Source organism: Lissotriton helveticus, chromosome 7 (genome assembly GCF_964261635.1).
Source record: "Lissotriton helveticus chromosome 7, aLisHel1.1, whole genome shotgun sequence".
Lineage (NCBI taxonomy): Eukaryota > Metazoa > Chordata > Amphibia > Caudata > Salamandridae > Lissotriton > Lissotriton helveticus.
The window spans coordinates 1,822,938,741-1,822,959,684 of record NC_136068.1 but is presented as its reverse complement, the minus strand read 5'-3'; the positions used below and the strand labels follow the sequence as shown (position 1 = coordinate 1,822,959,684).

General features: G+C 50.1%; 1 protein-coding gene across 1 annotated transcript in view; it reads right to left on the bottom strand.

Moving 5' to 3' along the window:
- LOC144767733 (urokinase plasminogen activator surface receptor-like) overlaps window positions 1-20,608 on the bottom strand; it is a 129,696-nt gene extending 109,088 nt beyond the window's left edge. The window contains exon 1 of the mRNA XM_078651119.1: window positions 20,249-20,608. Coding sequence (XP_078507245.1) covers window positions 20,249-20,297 — 49 coding nt within the window. The 5' untranslated portion in view covers window positions 20,298-20,608. The remainder of the gene's footprint in view (window positions 1-20,248) is intronic.
- Between the last annotated feature and the right edge of the window lie 336 nt (window positions 20,609-20,944).

Sequence of the window (20,944 nt, the reverse complement as noted above, 5' to 3'; positions counted from 1 at the left end):
TGGCCCACAGAGCAATGTACAAAAGAGGTCCCAAGCTGATTCAACTTTTACTTAGTCCTTGCCATGACACTAGTCTGCCATGATCTAACACGCAACAGCTGTTTGCAGTCCCCAGGATAATAGGAGCCAGGAGTGGAGGAAGATCTTTTACGTTCCTCGCACCCAAACTTTGGAACTCACTCCAACAGAACCTGAGGCAAACTAAATCTGAAGTAGCTGTCAGGAAGTTGTTGAAGAACAGCCTTTTGTAACCATAGTTTTATATACCTTCTTTTACTCTGATCTTTTCCCCATAATACTTGGTTGTCATAGCGCTAAGACGCGCTATTGGGTAGCCACGCGCTTAAGAAATCTCCATGAGCAGAATAGAGTACAATAGGTGAAGGAGGGATAAGGGAGAGAAGGAGATAGAGAGAGCAATAGCAGTATAGACAAATAGAGATGGGGAGGGTGAGAGTGAGAAAGAGAGGAAGGAAGAGACAGGAGATTGTGGAAACTGGTTTGAAGGACCGTAGGGCAACCCAAGTTTCTTTTGTGACATTCAGAGACTTGTACCACTGGTGTTGTGCACCGGCCTAAGATGGCATACAAAACTGAGCACAAAGGTCTTCCTTCTAGCTCTTTGGGACTCAGTCCAGTTATCAGGGGGGGTCTGAAGGAAAGACTCTAGACTGACTGTCATATTCTGAATCAGATCCTGAAAGGCCTTCAGTAATATTAGAACATTGGAATGTTGGGAGCTCCATTGAAAACAATGGAGTGCTCCGGTCTTATAATGGCTGGTATAAGCCTGGAGCTCCAACATTCCAATGTTTCTTTGTTCACAGCTCTGGCTGTTAACAAAGGCTTCAGGGAGCCTGGGAGGATTCCATTCCCCTCACGCTCCCATAAGGCTTTGTTTTTTTTTTGTTAGAACATTCTGTCCTCTAGTGGCAGAATGTTCTACTAGCCTTATAGTCCTTCGTAGATGGGCTATACCGGCTATACCTTGTTAAAGGCCCTCGCCTTTGGCTCGAGCCTATAACGCTGGAGAGGGCCTTTAATAGCCGGTATAGCCCTCTACGGTGGGCTATAAGGCTATATTGGACTCCAGGAGAACTTTTTCATCAGAAGGTGTCCACGATCAGACTGGTTGGATCTTTCTCTTCGGATACAGAAGTCTACTCACCTGATTAGGTAACCTAAAGCAAAGAACCGTCTGTAGTAGTTCCATGTCACATCTCACAGCACAGTCAAGTCTTGGTTAGCACTACTGAATATCCACATCAACAATATTGTGGCATCCTAATATCGAGGACAGAAAATCAAGGGACAAAATATCAAAAGGTATGTGCAAATAGGGCAGTATAGATTTACTAACACTACCTCCACGTCTATGTAGCTTGAAGATTTATCTCCCGCATTGGTATAGACATGTGGAGTTAAGTATAGAAAATCTAGACTTACTTACCTGACAATATTTTATTTTCGATATCCTGACCTCGATATTCTGTCCTATCAATAGTATTGATTTGATTTTCAGGGGGCACACCCAGTGGATGGAAACTGCACGGTTGCTTAACTTGACTTTTTCACCACAGGGTGACACCTCCTAGATATCAATTGTTCCCTGTAGGAATTCTGTGCCACACCTGCCCCACACACTCCACTGGGTCCGTGCAGCGCAGCCCCTTCCAGCTGAATCCTCATCATGTGACTTCAGTAACTAGGCTCAGAGCCTGGCCAGAATGACCCACACTCCTGTAGGGGAGGCTGTGAGGGACACAATCAGCTTGATGGTCTCTTCCAGCATTTGGGAGTCCTGGGTAGAGACAGCCTGCCTTATCTTCTCCATCAAAGTCAGAAGATGTAGTGGGCAGACCACAGCGATGCACCACTCAGTCCTCTGAAGTGACTCCCACCATCAATTGTCCCCTCAAGAGACGCTGAAGGAGCACAGCCCGCTTCCCTTCCAGTGAGTGGTCCCAGCTAGTGCCTTTATGGAACCCCCAGACCAATCTCAGAGTTCCTGGCCCATTCAATAAATAGGATGGGCACTGTGACATCCCCTGAGGCGGGAAACAACCTTTACAACGCAACTTTTACAACGCACTATCATTACAACGCAACATCCATTACATAGCATGCCATTACAACGCAACCATTACAACGCATGACACTACAACGCATACCATTACAACGCATGTCATTACAATGCAGTCATTACAACGCATACCATTACAACGCATACAATTACTATCCAACACTTACCCTACTGTTGCACCCCCTGGAGTTAGAATAGTAAGTTTTACCCCTACACTATCCAACACTTAACCTACTGTTGCACCCCCTGGAGTTAGAATAGTAAATGTTACCCCTACACTATCCAACACTTACCCTACTGTTGCACCCCCTGGAGTTAGAATAGTAATTTTTACCCCTACACTATCCAATACTTACCATACATGCAATGTAATGTTATGCGTTGTAATGGTATGCGTTGTAAAGGTATTATGCATTGTAATGGAATGCGTTGTAAAGGTAGTTTTTAAAAATGTGTTGTAATGGCATGCGTTGTAATGGAATGCGTTGTAATGGATGTTGCGTTGTAAAAAATGCGTTGTAAAGGTGTGCGTTGTAAAAGTATGCGTTGTAATTTCATACATCCCCAGAGGCTGTACGACTGGAAGTGGGGGAAATTCAATCGATTCCTGAGACCTGGTATTTTAAAGGAGCATCTTATCCCAAGGTGCTTAGTCGGCGGACAATTCTGAAGCCCTTCTGACATGACAGGGATCTCTGGGGTGGGGCTCCAGGTAGCCAAGCTCCAGGAGAGCACAACCAATCTCTTTCACAGACCTCTCCCTGAGGTGGAACACCAGCCTGTAATTACAGCACATCTAGAGGAGTTGAGAATGGCCTCTCCTTCCCTGGCACAGGAAGCTTCTCTCTCTGGACACTGCTGTGATCTAAGGGTATGTTGGACTTGGCCCTCTCTTCAGGGTTACCCCCAAACTTGTTGTTGTGATCCCACCTGTTTTCTGAACCCATTTTGTCAGCTTTTAGGACCCTATGCAGTTGGCAACTGCTGACAAGTGACCATACGCCTGCCCTGCTGTTTGAGGCCTTCTGTGTTCCCCAGAGGACTGCCCTTCTGGTTGTGGCCTGCCTTGTTCTTCAGAGGACTGCCCTGCTGCTACCAGTGGACTGCCCTGCTTGTTGAGGCCTGCCTTGTTCTTCAGAGGACTGCCCTGCTGGTTGTGGCCTGCCTTGTTCTTTAGAGGGCTGCCCTGCTGGTTGTGGCCTTCCTTGTTCTTCAGAGGGCTGCCCTGCTGGTTGTGGCCTGCCTTGTTCTTCAGAGGGCTGCCCTGCTTGTTGAGGCCTGCCTTGTTCTTCAGAGGGCTGCCCTGCTGGTTGTGGCCTGCCTTGCTCTTCAGAGGACTACCCTGCTGGTTGTGGCCTGCCTTGCTCTTCAGAGGACTGCCCTGCTGGTTGTGGCCTGCCTTGTTCTTCGGAGGGCGGCCCTGCCGGTTGTGGCCTGCCTTGTTCTTCAGAGGGCTGCCCTGCTGGTTGTGGCCTGACTTTTTCATCCGAGGGCTTCCCTGCTGATTGAGGCCTGCCCTGCTCTGTGAGAAGGAAGACTGGACCTGCTTCCTTCATCCCAGGCCACCCTGAGTGACTCCAAGGGTCAGTTAGCTACCTCTTGCTCTCTGCTACAGGGACCTGCAACTGACCTGCTGCAACTGACCCTGTTGTTTTGCAATTTTTACTTAAAACTTTAAAATTGCATATTTCTGGTTCTAGTGATTGGATTGTTGTTGTTTTGGCCTCATTTTATGCATTGCATTTTACTCTGTGTTTCTAAATTGGTGTGGAATATCCCTTGTGCTGTGCTTTTACTTTATTACGTTTTTTGAGCTGAATAAACATTTAACACAGTTCCTTTAAGTTATGCCTGACTGCTTTTGTGCCAAGCTACCTGAGGATGAAGCACAGGTTAATTTAATGACTTTTGTGGTTCACCCTGACAAAGATTGTGGTTATTATTTGAGGATGGTTTTGACCCATCCCCAATCAAAAACCTTTTTTTGCCGAGTGTATGAACTCTTACCATCCATTTCCACTCCTTGAGAAACCTTCTTGAGGAAGAATAGGGCATCTTTCTTGGGACATACAAACCGCCCCTGTGATTGATCCTTCAGCAATTTCTGATGACCAACCATATGAACTGTTCTGCTTTTTTGTGTTCACCCTTCTCTCCCTTTGCAGCTGTACGGGCCTGATGGCAGGTGCCTTGTGAGAGTCTGCCCCTTGACCTCTTGTTTGGCCTGCACTCTTTCAGTCTTTCCTCCCACCGAGCTCCACAGGGTTCAGCCCCACTGGCCCACAACATCTGACCTTACCATCTGCCCCTTTGGCAAGTCAAGTGCTCCCATGTCTAGCCAGGGTTCCTTCTTGTCATAGGCTTCTCAGGGACAGTTCCAATCTGTGCCCTGCTCTCAGTCTCTCATTTGGAGAACTGCCCCTGTACCAATTTTCTTCAGTCCCCATAGGCCTGTTGCACCTAGCAGAATTCCCCCCCCCCGGTATTTCTTCCAGTCCCTAGTAATTTCTGCAGTTCTGGCAATGAACCAGACTGTTGCACATTGCCACCCCGTCTAGAGTGGTATCCAGGGGGCCAGTAAAATATTTCTTTATTCCTCAACATACACTCATGCCCATAACATCATACTCTACATGAACCACACCCTAACACCTCCCCGCATATCACGTGTTTCCTCTCCAGAGTCCACCCAAAACCACAAGGATCCTAGAGCACATAACATCAATATGTTACATCTCCCCTTTGTTAAGTAAAAAAGTGGTGAGCATCACAAAAATCGCATTTCTTGAATCCGTCAGCGAGGTGCTCACACTTGTCGGCCGGACTGGGTGATCCAAGATGATTGAGGTCCATCCTGAGCGGACAGTGGTGACATAGGCTCAGATGCTTGAGCCGGACCTGCTGGCAGAATTGCTTCATACATGGTTTCAAGACTTGACAAGTGTTATGATAGGTGCTTGAAATGTGACATGTCTTGAGTGCTTGATTGTCAAGGACAATGTGCTGTTATCATATGTCCCTTGCATGCTACAACCTCTAATGGATCAGTGGCAAAAGGAGTGTCAGTTAACCATCCTCATCTCTGTTTAACCAGTACTCTGTCTCCTTTGTCCAGTGCTCACTCCTGGGCATAGCAACGCCAATTTGCATATGTTTTTCTTTTCTTTTTCCGAGTCACGTCAATTTCACAAACCTTGTTGCCATTCACTGATCGATCCAGGGTCCATTGAGGTAGTTTTGTTCTGATGACTGTCCCAAATAGCAAGGTGGCTGTACTCTCACAAGTTGTGGAGTGAGGAGTTAAACGATAGGCCCATAGGGCTTGGCACAGGGCTTGGTTTGGATCGATTCCCTCCATTGGCGCGCGTTCAATTACCCTCTCAAGGGTGCCCATGAATTGTTCAATGAATATGACTCGTTACTACACGAGTCATTACATGGCGTGCCTACACAACGTGGTCCTTGAACCGCGTTGTCACCACGCAATGCCATCACTATGCAAGTCATTACATCGACTTGCAGTAGATGGTGCGCTAACATTAGGAATGTATAATTTACTATTCCAGCTCCAGCCTACGGAACAGTAGGGAAGGTGTTGGGATAGTAAACTATACTATTCCTTATGTTAGCATACCATCTACTGCAACCTGATGTAATGACTTGCGTAGTAATTGTATTGGGTGGTAACAACGCGGTTGTTGTAACAACTGCGTTGTAATGGCATCGTGGTCTAATGACCGCGATGTAAAGGTTTCCCTTGTTCAACAACACCATTGGCCTGGGGCCAGAGGGGTGTACTCTTTTGGAGTCGGATAAGAAATTCTTCAAACATTTTGCTGTTAAAGGGTGGGCCTTTATCAGATTTGAAGATTTCGGGGCTGCCCCACGTTGCAAAGATGTCATCAAGCTGTTCTATGACTTTGTCACGGGTTGTTGAAGAGAGGTCGTCCACCAGAAGAAAACGTGAATATTCATCTATGATTGCCATGAGATGGTGTCCATTTCCTAATGGACCGAAAGAGTCAACTGCAACCTTCTCCCAAGCATGGGCAAGAAGGTCAAACATTGTCACTAGGTGAGGCATCAACTTGGGAGACAAACAATTGCAAATGTGGCACACCTTCAGCTCCTTCTCGACTCGCTAATATTGCTGAGGGAACCCACACTCAATCTCTTAAGGCTCTCTTGGTGGCTGCGATACCCTTCATGGGCCAGCTGGATGACCCGCTGTCTTAGGCTTCCAGATATGAAGATTCTTGAGCCTCACAGTATAATGCCTTCTTGGGTCCCTGCTAACTCATTGTGTACATTTTGTGAGCTTTTAGAATTTAACATCATCAGCAAAGGGCTGTGGTAATGAGTTCTTTGATTATGGTCATGTCCTTATCTGTACTTCTGGAAGCAATTAATTTTTCCACAGACAGAGCCTCTGGTATCCTTGATTTCATAATAAAGTTGCGATAGGCTACAGCTGTCTTGGATGTCGAATCGTAACGATGTAGCTGCACTCGTGAAAAGTAGTATGCTGGATTCTGATCCTTCCCTTGCATGTGCACAATCTCATAGTCATACTCTTTCAGTCTCAAACACCACCTCTCGAAGCGAGAGGGCATCTTAGTCTTCACTTTTCCAAACAATTGTAAGCAATGTCTGGTGACCTGTGATGATAGTGAATCATTTTCCATACAGGAATATATCAAAATGTTCACAGGCCAACACCACAGCCAGACTCTCCTTCTCTAACTGAGAGTAGGCACGTTCTGTGTCAGGCAGGCTGTGACTGGCATAGGCTACAATGTGTCTCTGAACATTCAGATGGACATTGTGTTGAGCAAGGATTGCCCTTCACCCAAATGGGCTTGCATCAACCATTATTTTGGTGTGTAACTTGGGGTCAAAGTAGGCCACTTCAGTTGCATTCTCGATCACATGGTTAAGGTCTTTGAAACTCTGGTTGAATTCCGGAGACCACTTGAAGAACACTAACTCTCGATATAGTTTACACTGTGCAGAGAGACCAGTGGATTCCCAATAGGTGTGCAGAGGTAAAAGCAGATAATTCTTGTGCTCTTCTTGTGGTAGTATGGGTGAGCAGTTATGTAGTGCTAAGCATTTGTTGTCTCAGACAGAGGCAATAAATAAGACACACACTCAAGAATAAATCCGAAACCAATTAGGAACAATAAAATTGTATCTCAATATATACTTTTAGAAACGAATAACTACATTCACCAGTTAATAAATGCTTTGTAAGTTGATTTTGAACCAAATGCAATTCAAGTCTGAAATGCTTGCATGTTTTTAAGCAACAGCGGTCAATACCATCAGGCAGAAAGCGGTGTGGACGAGGGGAAGAAAAGCAAAGTGTTTGATAGCGAAGTACCGGCAAAACATTTACGTCATGGTCGATGGTAGCAACACTCCGACTCGGAGTTTTGGGGAAAAACGGTCCCCAGAGTTCAGGGGTAGTTCTACTCCTGGGGAGTCCGAGTTATGGAAGTCCCACGGCTCAGGCACAGCAGGCAGTTCTGGGTTACCTGGGTGGGACGTGCTGGAGGTCTTGGGATGCAGAATTGGTTTTTCACCGGCGGCGAGTCCTCCCCCTGATAGCATTTTCCCGCTCCCTGACAACTATTACATCCTATAAGTTATCCGACCCCTGGTAAAGTAGGTGGTGGCAACGCGGAGAACTACATCACAGAGGCTAAGATACTCTATTTACAACACCTTAAACAATATTTATTTATAAATTCAGCACACTAAATATGCTTTCTTTAGAAAAGAATTCTCTTGTCCACATCAAATTGTAGGAAATAGTTGGAATAATTTCAAAACTCTCCAACACTGATAGAGTGGCATTACACGTCATCCCTTCCCATACTCTGTGTGATGCACTTAATACCTATTTCATAGATAAGATCAAGACCATTAAAGCAAGTATTCCCACTAGTTCCTTCTCTAATAGGAACAATCTGGACGACATCAACCCTATAACTTCATCTTCATCCCCAGAAATCTGTAAGGGTTGCCTCAAGGAACTACTGATAAAAATGAAATCGGGCTCTCCAAATGACCCTTGATCCCCCCCAAAAACTTTTTAAACAGTTTTCTCCTTTATCCCAGATCCAGTCTTGATCCTTCTCAATCAGTTTCTTTATGTTGGAAAAGTACCCAGTGCATTTAAGGTAGCAATAGTGTCACCCATCCAGAAAACAAGGTGAAGGTCCCCTCACCTTGAAAAACTACCACCCAGTTTCCCATTTACCTCACCTAGCAAAAGTACTAGTGGCGCACGTGGCATGCAATCTTTGCACCTTCATAGAGGAGTCTGAATTTCTGAATACGTGTCAAGCTGGCTTCCGCCCTGACACTTCCACCCAAGGAGACATCCTCTTCAAAATGGATGACATGTGTGCGGAAGGCGACAAAGGTAACACCAAAGCACTGGTGCTCCTCGATCTATCAGCTGCCTTTTTCATGGTGGACCACAACCTCCTGGCAGACAATGTCAAGGCTGCAAGTCTGAGCTGACCGCCACTCGAATCGATAACCTTCTTTGTAGGAGACCGATCCCAATCCGTTCACCTAACTCTGTTCACCTCATCCCAGGTCCACCTAGATTGTGGAGTCCTCCAAGGATCCCCTTCATACCCCCACTTCTTAAACACATACATCCACCCCCTAGTCCACACACTCAAAAAATAAACTGTAAAATGTATAACTATGCAGACGACATGCAACTACTGTTAATCTCAGACTAGAAGAACAGCAACTAACCGAAATTAAACTCAGAAAAAATTGAAGCTATTGTCACCACAAATAAACTTGAATACTGGACTGATCCATTCCGGCTGTACGAGTTTGGAGATCCCCGCACCCTAAAAAGAGCAATAAAAAGTCTTGGGATAACCATTGACGCTGATTTATCCATGAAGCCACAAATCACCTCAGTAATCTCCTTTTCCTTCTTAATGCTCCACAAAATCAATAAATCACTTAATTCCTCACCTTTGAGCCACTGGTCCACGCCGTTAACACCCTCGTCCTCTCATGGATAGATTCCGCCAACTCTCTTTACGTTGGGATAGGTTCCACCAACTCTCTTTACATTGGGATAGATTCCGCCAACTCTCTAACTCTCTTTATGTTGGGATAGATAAGCCAACTCTCTTCACGTTGGGATAGGTTCCACCAACTCTCTTTACGTTGGGATAGGTTTCACCAACTCTCTTTACATTGGGATAGATTACGCCAACTCTCTTTATGTTGGGATAGATTACGCCAACTCTCTTTACGTTGGGATAGATTACGTCAACTCTCTTTATGTTGGGATAGACTACGCCAACTCTCTTAACGTTGGCCTGCCTAATATATAAACAACCCAAACGTTGTCACATCACCTCCTTGATGAAGGTCCTCTACTGGCTGGATGTAGAACTACCTTCAAAGTCGCGGCAACATTTTTCAAATCACTCCACAGCAAAAGCACCATCTTCATAAACTTCCGAATCTAGAATTACACCCCTAAATGCCCACTAAGAATTTCAAGAAGAAGAGACTGGGTGCCACGAGATTTTTTTGTCACCGCCCCCAAACTTTTGAACTTTTTTCCCCTTGATATAATAGCAGCATCCTGCTACCCAGAATTTAAGACATCATTAAAAACCTGTTTTTAGACAAGCATACAAGTACCACTCTGCCTATTCTGTTTCTCACCTCCTCCCCACCCTCCTATATTGCCTTGAAACCATTTGGTGTACACACGCTTTATAAACTCTGTAACATAACAACATAAGCGTTTTAGTGCATAGGAAGTCTTGGTGCTTAGCAAATTTACGTTCCGTGTCTGGGTACACTAGTGGGTATGGTGCTGACCAGGAAGGGGAGACCCTTATAACCCCTTAATGTGTGTAGGGAAGACTCTACAGCAAGACAGTAGAATAGCCTCCCTTCTCAAATCTCTGTTTCATGTCTCTGATACAGTTTTGGAACTCAGATTCCTCACTGAAATTACTTCCCTGAAGAGTCGTGGAACTACTTTTCCCTGATGAAACATGTGTCAGCTGGTTGCGTTTTGCACCCCAATAAAGAATATACTGCAACCCTCAAGAACTCTGTACATATTGCTTACGTCAAAACTTGTATTTACTTGTTTTATTATGTATGTGTGCACAGGATTTAGCTATAACATAACAACATAACATGGGCCTTTTATCCAGAGCAAGGAAGGGAAAATGTACAAAGGGGAAAGGCGAAGAAAGGAAATGATGGAAAAACTGGCGCAAAAGGAGAACACAAGAACCTGCAAGAGTGAGATACAGGGTCATGGAGTGCCTGGTAGTCGATTAACGAGGCAGGAGGAGGGTTGCATCTACGCAGCATTGGAATTCTGTACACCCATGCCCACCACGCCCTTCTTAGCAGGGCTTTGGGCACCGGCACCTATTCTACAAATTAAGCAATTCAGATCTCTCTTCTAAAGAAAGTGGACCTGTTTTTTCAAGAAAGTGACTTCAGAACTGCTGTTCAAGCCCTTGTTCTCTCCCATCAGAATGGCCGTAGCACAGTTGTCAGACTCCACTCTGTGTCCCAATATGCGAATCTTACACACCACAGCAGGTCTCATCCAGGGCCTGAGAAATATAATAACATCACTGTTGGACTTTGGCCCTTAGGGCAGGTTCACCCCTAAACTTTTTGCTGGTAATGGTGACCTGGCAATGGTGATTTTGGGGATTCTGCGCACTTTCACTGTGTCCCAGTGAAAAGTGTGTGCGCACTCTGAGTGCATGTGCTGAGCTAGGCCTGCCCGCCCATAGGAATGCATGGGGAATGTATGTGTCCCTGGTAGTTCCTGATGCGTGGGGTGTACAGGCTTGAGTCTGGTATGTGTGAACTCGTGAGAGTGAATGCTGCGAGATGGTGTATGCAGCATGTATGTGTCTAGTAGGGAAGCGCCATTTCTAGACATGGCTGTACGTGTGCTGTGAGGGTGCTGGCGTGGGATTGGCTGGAGCTGGCTGGCATGCCAGGCTCCAGGAAGTCTGGATGGGTCTGCCCGGTGGTGAGTGGGAGATTAGCATGAGTGATGTGTGGGAGGAGTGTACCTGTGTCCTGGATGGGCTGGGTTTTCCCCACACAATGCTGGCTCCGCCCCCCTGTGGTGTGTCTAATGACCCAAGCCCTGCCAGTGAATAGAGAGGGTGGTTGAGGTAAACAGAGTACTCAAGAACCAGCTGCGACTGGTTCCGCCCCCACCCTGCACCTTCAGACAAAGGGAAATGGTGTATAAAGATGGGGCTGTGTCCCCACAGAAGTTGTTCTCTTCCAGGATCCTGAGGGGGCTGCTGCTGCTGCTGGGCCAGAGGACCGCCACTTGGACTGTCTCCCTGCCTGGAGACCCAGTGTGCTGGCTCTGGGCCCAGCCTTGCCCCCCTGCCTGCCCAAGGACTTGCTGGAACTCTGCCCTGCTTGCTGAGGGCACCTGGGACCGCTTTATCCTGTTTATAGCGCTTGGAGCGCTGTGATTGTCTGCCTAGCGCAGGGAGCGCTGTAAATTGCCTCTAGCGCTGGGAGCGCTTTGTCTGCAGAGGCGGGTGCCCACCCGGCATTGTCCGCCCCAAGCGAGTGCCACCTCGCTTATTTTCAAGGGTTTTGTCGCCTGGCAGGTGCCCACCCTGCCAGGGACCTTGCCGCTCGTTTTTCGCATTTTCCTCGAGGGTGCCGACCCCTCGGTAAATTCATCCCCCGCCTAGAAGCACCGGAGACGGGCCGCCGCGCTGCCCGCGACGACCCGGAAGTGTTCCTGCCGGCCGGCCAATCAGGGAGCAGGCCGACCGGAAGTCCCGCCCTGCAGCCGCGACCTGGAAGTCAGGCAGGCCGGGGGCAGGAGAGAGGCAGGCGGAAGCTGCTGCCTGCAGGGAGAGCCTCGGGGAGAAGAGACGCGCTACTCCCCAGACCGAGGGAGCATCTAAAGAAGCCGGTGAGTGAATGCTCAGGGAGAGGGGGGCGTCGGGGCACATTGACGGTGCCCGCCCCTCCCCTCCAGTGCGAGGCTCAGGCGCATTATTGTTGGCGAGCCAGGGAGGCTCCAACGAGTGGGAGCATTTCCTTGGAGCCACGAGGTGCCCCGAGGGCATCAGTTGTTTTGAAGAGCCCAGAGAGGCTCGTGAGCCCCACAATTGTGTTTTGAGCCCAGAGAGGCTCAAGAAGGGCATTTGGTGTTCGTTGAGCCTAGTGAGAGGCTCGAGGCACCCCCAGTGTTCCCGGGTCCCCCGTGAGGGACCCCCCCCAGCCCAGTGAGGCTGCATCTGTGCATTCAGAGCCCAGAGGGGCTGCATTGATTTACTTGGAGCCCTGAGAGGCTCAGGGGGCCAATTTATTTCTTGAGAGCCCAGCGAGGCTCCCACATTGGCCCCATTGTTGTTTTAGAGCCCTGAGAGGCTCTCCCTTGTTGCCCACATTGTTCTGGCCAGAGCCTGCGAGGCTCCAGCAGTGGCCCAACAGTGATTCAGCTGCCCAGCACTTCGTGGGCAGCTGCCACGTTTAGGACCCTGGACACTGGACACAGGGCGTCCTAGCCCCAGAGAGGCCAGTTGGCCTAGGGACAGTCACAGGTGGTGACTTACGTGAGTTTGGCGCAACTGTACTTTTTCTGCACCTCTGAATGTGTTTTTATGCGTCATGTGCCTTACACCTCTGAATGTATTGTGATGCATCATGTGTTTTCCTCCTTTACACCTCTGAATGAATGTTATGCATTGCATCATGTGTTATGTTCTTACACCCCTACAGGTATTGTGATACATAGGTGGTTGTTTTCTCCCTAGTACAGGTGGTGCTAGTGAGGTCCTGGTTACCAGTGATTACTGGTTGTGCTATTTTGTGCTAAAGTAATTTTACATTCTAAGTGCTATTTTTACTAAGTGTTACTTCTGATTCCTGACAGTGGTCCAGGTGGCCCTGTCTTGTAAATAATCCCTTGTAAATTCTGCCCGTGCCTCTGGCACATTGTAAAGTGTGTGTTTTATCTAATGTGTTTTGGGTGTAATACAAAGGCTATTTTTATATAACCTTGTGTGGAGTTTCCTTTGTGGTGAGTCCTGGGTGTTGTTGCTGGGGTGCGTGCGCAAATACTTAACTTACATCGCCTCCAAGTTTAGCCTTGCTGCTCGCGCCACGTTACCTAGAGGGTGAGCAGGGGTTATCTTGGCGTGTAACTCCCTTGCCCGGACTTGGGAGTGGTGGTCTCTGACTGACTTTGGCGAAAGCCCTGGCCAGCCGGGGATCCCATTTCCAACATTGGCGGCAAGCGGTGAGGATAAGGATTTGTGTTTGCGTTGTACCTTAGTAGCAGCTGGCTGCACCACAAAACTCTGCATTTTAGATGACCACATTTTAGGGGATTGTTTTTTTTTTGAAGTTCCATTATTTTCTTCTCCTGAAGGTATCCATTGTGTAATTGTGTCCAGTACATTTGTCCCCCACCCTGCGCCCAGAGTCGGTACCCGTGTCACTTGTGGTCAGGTTGAGGAATCAGGGGTGGTAGAAACTGCCTTACCAGTCCGAGGGGAGGGTTGTGTGTGGATGAATGGTGTGTGGCACTAGGCAAGTGAGTGTGAGTTCTCTGGGGTAGAGAGCTTGCTGATACCTTGTGAATTGTGTACTCCTGTGTTAGCTCAGACCCCTAGGTTCCCTGTGTAATCTTTTCTCTAGAACGTCCGCCAGAATGGAGCCTGCTTTTGATTTCTGTGATCTGTTTAGGTACAGTATGGGAGAGTTGGTAAGGTTCTGTGAAGAGAGAGACATAGGGGTGGATGAGTCAGACACTCAGTCCGAACTTAGGAGCAGCCTGATCCTGTGGCAAAAGGGTCAGTGGGATCTTGAGCGCAGTGAGGAAAGGGCCCGGGCTTCACACCAGGAGGGTGGTTGGTCTGTGGGGAGCCCTGAAGATTCAGAAGAGGAGGAAGAAGATGACAGCACCTGGACGCCAGTAGAGAGTAGAGACCCCATAGATAGGGAGTCCCTTGCTGGGTCCAGCGTAGGAGGCAGCGCCTCATCCCTTTACCTGTCCCCAGAGGAGCTGGAAGATAGGAGGAGGGAAAGGGAGCACCAGCTGGCTTTAGAGAGGCTCAGGTTGGAGCATGCCCAGGCTATGGCACAGCTGGGCATTAGAAAGCAACAGCTGGAGGTTAAGAAGCAACAGCTAGAGACCGAGAGGGTCTTAGCGCAGGAAAGGATAGAGGAGGCTGAGAGGGCCTCCATCAGAGGCGAAGTAGCTCTGGAGGGTAGACTATCCCCTGCGCGCAGTGTTGAGTGTCTGGATTCCCCAGGGAGGGTTGAGTCCAGTGGTGGCAGCTATCCAGATTTCAGTATAGGAAATCCCAGTCCCAGTTCCCCCAGTCTGGTACCTGTTTCCCCAGAGGAGGAGTTAAGGGTGAAGTTCAGGGACAGTAGGAAACTGTCTCACCAGTCTTGGGAGGAATTTGAGGATGAATGTTGTGATACACTGTGGGCTTGGGTGCAAGTTCACACAAAAGATGATTTTGACGTATTGTTTGGTCTGATTGTCAAAGAGCATCTGCTCAATTGTTGTTCACCAGGGTTGCGCACACACCTGTTGGGGTGTGGATTGTCTGAGGCATGTGAGCTTGCAGATGAAGCAGACCGCTGGGAAAGGACCAGAGGTTCTTTAGAGTCATTAGTGAGTGAGTCCAACAGTAGTGGTTCAGGTATCCTCCAGCCCAGCGTGGTGGAGGAGGCTCAGTGTAGCCCAGCTAGGTCCCAGGATAGCGAGGAGGGTGTAGGGGCTCACTGCCTGGCTCAGTGGAGCAGGAGTGAGGGGGAGACCGAGGTTCCCCAGACGCCCGAAGCCCTGCCTCAGGACTTGGATGGTTTCTTGAGGGAACACCAGGTTGGGGACCTAGGCTGTCCTGTTAGTCCATTTGAGGAGGATCTCCTAGTGAGTAGAGGACCTGGAGCGTCTGTAACCAGAGCTCCTGTGGTTCTAGAGGCTGGCAGTACCGCTCCGGTAGGGAGGGTACAGGAGTCCAGAGTGAGGAGTGATTGGGGGAGTTCCCCACACAATGCTGGCTCCGCCCCCCTGTGGTGTGTCTAATGACCCAAGCCCTGCCAGTGAATAGAGAGGGTGGTTGAGGTAAACAGAGTACTCAAGAGCCAGCTGCGACTGGTTCCGCCCCCACCCTGCACCTTCAGACAAAGGGAAATGGTGTATAAAGATGGGGCTGTGTCCCCACAGAAGTTGTTCTCTTCCAGGATCCTGAGGGGGCTGCTGCTGCTGCTGGGCCAGAGGACCGCCACTTGGACTGTCTCCCTGCCTGGAGACCCAGTGTGCTGGCTCTGGGCCCAGCCTTGCCCCCCTGCCTGCCCAAGGACTTGCTGGAACTCTGCCCTGCTTGCTGAGGGCACCTGGGACCGCTTTATCCTGTTTATAGCGCTTGGAGCGCTGTGATTGTCTGCCTAGCGCAGGGAGCGCTGTAAATTGCCTCTAGCGCTGGGAGCGCTTTGTCTGCAGAGGCGGGTGCCCACCCGGCATTGTCCGCCCCAAGCGAGTGCCACCTCGCTTATTTTCAAGGGTTTTGTCGCCTGGCAGGTGCCCACCCTGCCAGGGACCTTGCCGCTCGTTTTTCGCATTTTCCTCGAGGGTGCCGACCCCTCGGTAAATTCATCCCCCGCCTAGAAGCACCGGAGACGGGCCGCCGCGCTGCCCGCGACGACCCGGAAGTGTTCCTGCCGGCCGGCCAATCAGGGAGCAGGCCGACCGGAAGTCCCGCCCCGCAGCCGCGACCTGGAAGTCAGGCAGGCCGGGGGCAGGAGAGAGGCAGGCGGAAGCTGCTGCCTGCAGGGAGAGCCTCGGGGAGAAGAGACGCGCTACTCCCCAGACCGAGGGAGCATCTAAAGAAGCCGGTGAGTGAATGCTCAGGGAGAGGGGGGCGTCGGGGCACATTGACGGTGCCCGCCCCTCCCCTCCAGTGCGAGGCTCAGGCGCATTATTGTTGGCGAGCCAGGGAGGCTCCAACGAGTGGGAGCATTTCCTTGGAGCCACGAGGTGCCCCGAGGGCATCAGTTGTTTTGAAGAGCCCAGAGAGGCTCGTGAGCCCCACAATTGTGTTTTGAGCCCAGAGAGGCTCAAGAAGGGCATTTGGTGTTCGTTGAGCCTAGTGAGAGGCTCGAGGCACCCCCAGTGTTCCTGGGTCCCCCGTGAGGGACCCCCCCCAGCCCAGTGAGGCTGCATCTGTGCATTCAGAGCCCAGAGGGGCTGCATTGATTTACTTGGAGCCCTGAGAGGCTCAGGGGGCCAATTTATTTCTTGAGAGCCCAGCGAGGCTCCCACATTGGCCCCATTGTTGTTTTAGAGCCCTGAGAGGCTCTCCCTTGTTGCCCACATTGTTCTGGCCAGAGCCTGCGAGGCTCCAGCAGTGGCCCAACAGTGATTCAGCTGCCCAGCACTTCGTGGGCAGCTGCCACGTTTAGGACCCTGGACACTGGACACAGGGCATCCTAGCCCCAGAGAGGCCAGTTGGCCTAGGGACAGTCACAGGTGGTGACTTACGTGAGTTTGGCGCAACTGTACTTTTTCTGCACCTCTGAATGTGTTTTTATGCGTCATGTGCCTTACACCTCTGAATGTATTGTGATGCATCATGTGTTTTCCTCCTTTACACCTCTGAATGAATGTTATGCATTGCATCATGTGTTATGTTCTTACACCCCTACAGGTATTGTGATACATAGGTGGTTGTTTTCTCCCTAGTACAGGTGGTGCTAGTGAGGTCCTGGTTACCAGTGATTACTGGTTGTGCTATTTTGTGCTAAAGTAATTTTACATTCTAAGTGCTATTTTTACTAAGTGTTACTTCTGATTCCTGACAGTGGTCCAGGTGGCCCTGTCTTGTAAATAATCCCTTGTAAATTCTGCCCGTGCCTCTGGCACATTGTAAAGTGTGTGTTTTATCTAATGTGTTTTGGGTGTAATACAAAGGCTATTTTTATATAACCTTGTGTGGAGTTTCCTTTGTGGTGAGTCCTGGGTGTTGTTGCTGGGGTGCGTGCGCAAATACTTAACTTACATCGCCTCCAAGTTTAGCCTTGCTGCTCGCGCCACGTTACCTAGAGGGTGAGCAGGGGTCATCTTGGCGTGTAACTCCCTTGCCCTGACTTGGGAATGGTGGTCTCTGACTGACTTTGGTGAAAGCCCTGGCCAGCCGGGGATCCCATTTCCAACAATCACCCTCACCCCGATGGAACTTTATTGACTCCCCTAGACAGCCCGTCCTTTCTTCAAAACCAGCTGCATTATTTAGAAAGCCAGGTTGACCACCACCCCGCTTATCTTGCAGACAAGCTCACCATCCCTGGTGGATCTCGACACTTCTGCAGCCAGGACACCATCAAACTGCTGACTAAGAAGAGAAAAAGATCAAAAACAAGGCAGGAAGCCTTTTCCATCTATGCACCCGGGAACTGGAATTACGTCCCTGTATCTATCACCACCGCCCCAACACTGCTCCAATTTAGTGCCCAATTTGGATCTTGGCGGAGGGATACTGCGTCACAGAGATGACGGGTATCCCATGCATCGTATTACAAGTTCCATAGGATATAGTGGAATTGTAATTTAGCTAACAGGATATCCTTCCCATTTGTGATGGAGTAGCCATGTCCACCAAACTCCTAATCAAGACTTTAGGGAAGAGCTGAAGCCGCACACACCTCTTTGAAGAGCACTACATCACAATGCATTAACTGTTTACAACCCAGGTCCCACTTGTTGAATGTATGCTCATTGTTGACCCTTTACAGGTCCCGGCTCCCGTTTGCTAGGTCGCTATAGAAACACCATATACCTACATACATACAGAGAGAGAGAGAGAGAGAGACAGACCGAGAGAGAGAAACGGAGAGAGATGGAGCGAGAGAGTAAGGGACAGAGATATAGAGACAGAGAGAGCGGGGCAGACGTAAGATGTGGAAAAGGAAGAAAGAAAGGGATAGTTGGAAAGGGTAATCAAAGATATGGACAGGAGGGGCAGGAAATGACGGGGTGCAGGGATTACTGCGAGAGAAGGGATTACTGAGGACAAAATAGAGAAGGAGTGACAGCTGAGGAGTGAAAGTGTTGAATGAGTGGGACCAGAAGAGAGGCAGAAAGTAGAGGGCCGCTCAAGAGAGGGGAGGGACATGGGCTGTTAAGATGAGAGGGGAATCGCAGGCAAGGGGAGTGCCTGGCAGAAGGGTCTGGCTGTCACCCCCTCAGTGAATGGAGATAGACCGCTTTAGATTACAAAGAACCCACCTTCATAGCACTCAGCGGCTGATGACCCGGGTGCAGAGGCATTGAAAGGCCAGGGCCCTACCTACCAAGGGAGAAGAGAACGTTCTCTCTAGCTCTCTGTATTTGTGTATCTTAACCTCCTCCCAGGACCTCTGAAACAAGCTTGGCTCCTACTTCCATCAGAAGACACCTTAAACGACCAGACACCAGACTCCGAAGCCACTCCATCCTCCAACATCGCCAGCCAGCCCACCATCTCCGCCTGGACCCCAGTCACCACCGAAGACACTGGATCGACCATGTAAGGCATCCACTCAGGAGCCACCATGGACCCCTGCCTCCGCACATCTTCCATAGAGCCGCAGCGGCCATCGCCCTGGAACTGCGACGCACCATCAATGCCACCTTCAAAACCGGAATCTTTCCCGGTGACTGGAAGCGCGCAGGAGTCAGACCCCTACTCAAGAAGCCCTCAGCAGATCCCACAGACCTCAAGAACTACCAACCCAGCTCCACCCTCCTTTCGCGGCCAAAGTCACTGGGAAGACCGGCAACATCCAGCTAACGGAATACATCGAACAACACTCCATCCCCGACCCCTCACAATCCGGATTCCGCAGCAACCACAGCACGGAGACTGCTCTACTCACCGTCATAGACGGTATCCATACCCTCCTAGACCAAGGACACACCGAAGCCCTAATCCTACCTGACCACTCTGTAGCCTTCGACATCGTCTCCCACCATATTCTCACCGCCAGACTCCACGAATCTGGCATCATGGGAACCGGCTCCGTTTCTTCCTCACCGGCAGAACCCAAAGAATATGACTTCCACCCTTCCTCTCCGAACCCATGGAAATCTACTGCGGAGTACCCCAAAGTTCATCGCTCAGCCCCTCACTCTTCAACATCTACATGGCCCCTCTTGCCACCATCTTCAGACATCACGGACTCTGCATAGTATCCTACGCCGACGACACCCAGCTCATCCTCTCCCTCACCACGGACCCCATCACCACCAGACTCAATTTCCAGGAAGGAATGAAATACGTTGTATCCTGGATAAGCAGCAGCTGCCTGAAGCTCAACTCGGAGAAGACAGAGGCCATTGTCCTCGGATCCCCCTCTGCTTGGGCCCAGCGCCCTCGGCCGCTCCGCCCACTCCCACGGACCATGCCCGAAACCTCTGCATTGTACTTGACTCCTCCATCTTCATGACCTGACAGATCAACACTGTCACCTCCAACTGTTTCTACAAATGCCTCCACAACACCAGACCCCAATATCTCAACGACAGAATCTCCTTTCACGAACCCAAGAGCATCCTCCAATCAACAGACCTCGCCCTCGCCAAACCCCTGCGCATCTGCAGACCAAGATCGGGGGAAAGAAACTTCTCCTAGATCGAGGCCAAGATTTGGAACGAACTACTGATCAACAACAGGTCAAGTGGACCCTCAAGACCTGGCTCTTCGACTAACCAGAGCTGCCTCGCCCCCTCCCCCAGTGCCTTGAGAACTTCATGGATGAGTAGCGCACTTATCATTTTCCTGATTGATTGATTGTACCTTTATCCATAATTCAATATTGTTAGGCAACATAGGGCATGAATTAGCAAAAAATGGTTACTAAAATGAAAAGATATACAAAAAGGGCCCCTAAAATCCTTAGGATGACACTGGCATGATCTATAGAAGAGGGTCGCTTCCCCACCCTTGCCTGCACCCCAGGACGGCCGTGCACAAGGCACTGTCCGTGGGAAGGACGCGCTTCATATCCATAAGCCCCATCTACCCCCTGTCCTGGCCCGGATCTGTGAAAGTGTAGCTGAGAGCGGCCTCTGCCGGCCAGCAGGGGGCACTACCTTACCTGATTGCAGCAGGCCACTGAGGAGCACGAGGGTCCAGGCCCCCCTCATCCTCCAGGGGGCTCCGCGGCTACCCTTCCCCTCTGATGCTGCTGTGATGGCACGGTGTCACTGCTGGCACTCTGCCACCCCCTCGCTGCGCTCTGCGCCGGGCGCAGTCCGGTCCCTCTGCGCAGTGTCTCTCCAGCTGGCGCAGGCGCGCGGTGCCGCACCGGGCCCCCCTCGGGTGCACTGTCTTTCCGCTCCTTGTGCTCGACCCTCACTTGGCTTTGAATGAGCCCTCTGCCCTGTCTTGGGGTACGGTCCAGCCACCTCCTGACGGGCGCCTAGTGCCTCACCCTGCTCCACTCTCTCTCGGCGCTATCTTGGGCCCTTTCCGTCACCGGTCCTCCATGGGCCCTCCCAGGCCTCGCCTTGGTCGCAGAGCGCCCGGGGCCACAGGGGTGAGTGAAGCTATTAAAATGTGTTCATCTGAAGCACAACCTGTTCGACAGGTGCTTCGAGGAGCAAGAATGTGACGACGAAAGCGCGGACTGAGCCCTGAGGAGGAAAAGCGCGCAGAAGGCGCAAAGAGGAGAATCAAGCTGCGCACAAGAGTGGTGCAGACTGCTTAGAGAGTGCGCATAGGGTTCCGAGAGAGAGAGTGCGCATAGGGTTCCGAGAGAGAGAGTGCGCAGACGGCGCAAAGAGGAGAATCA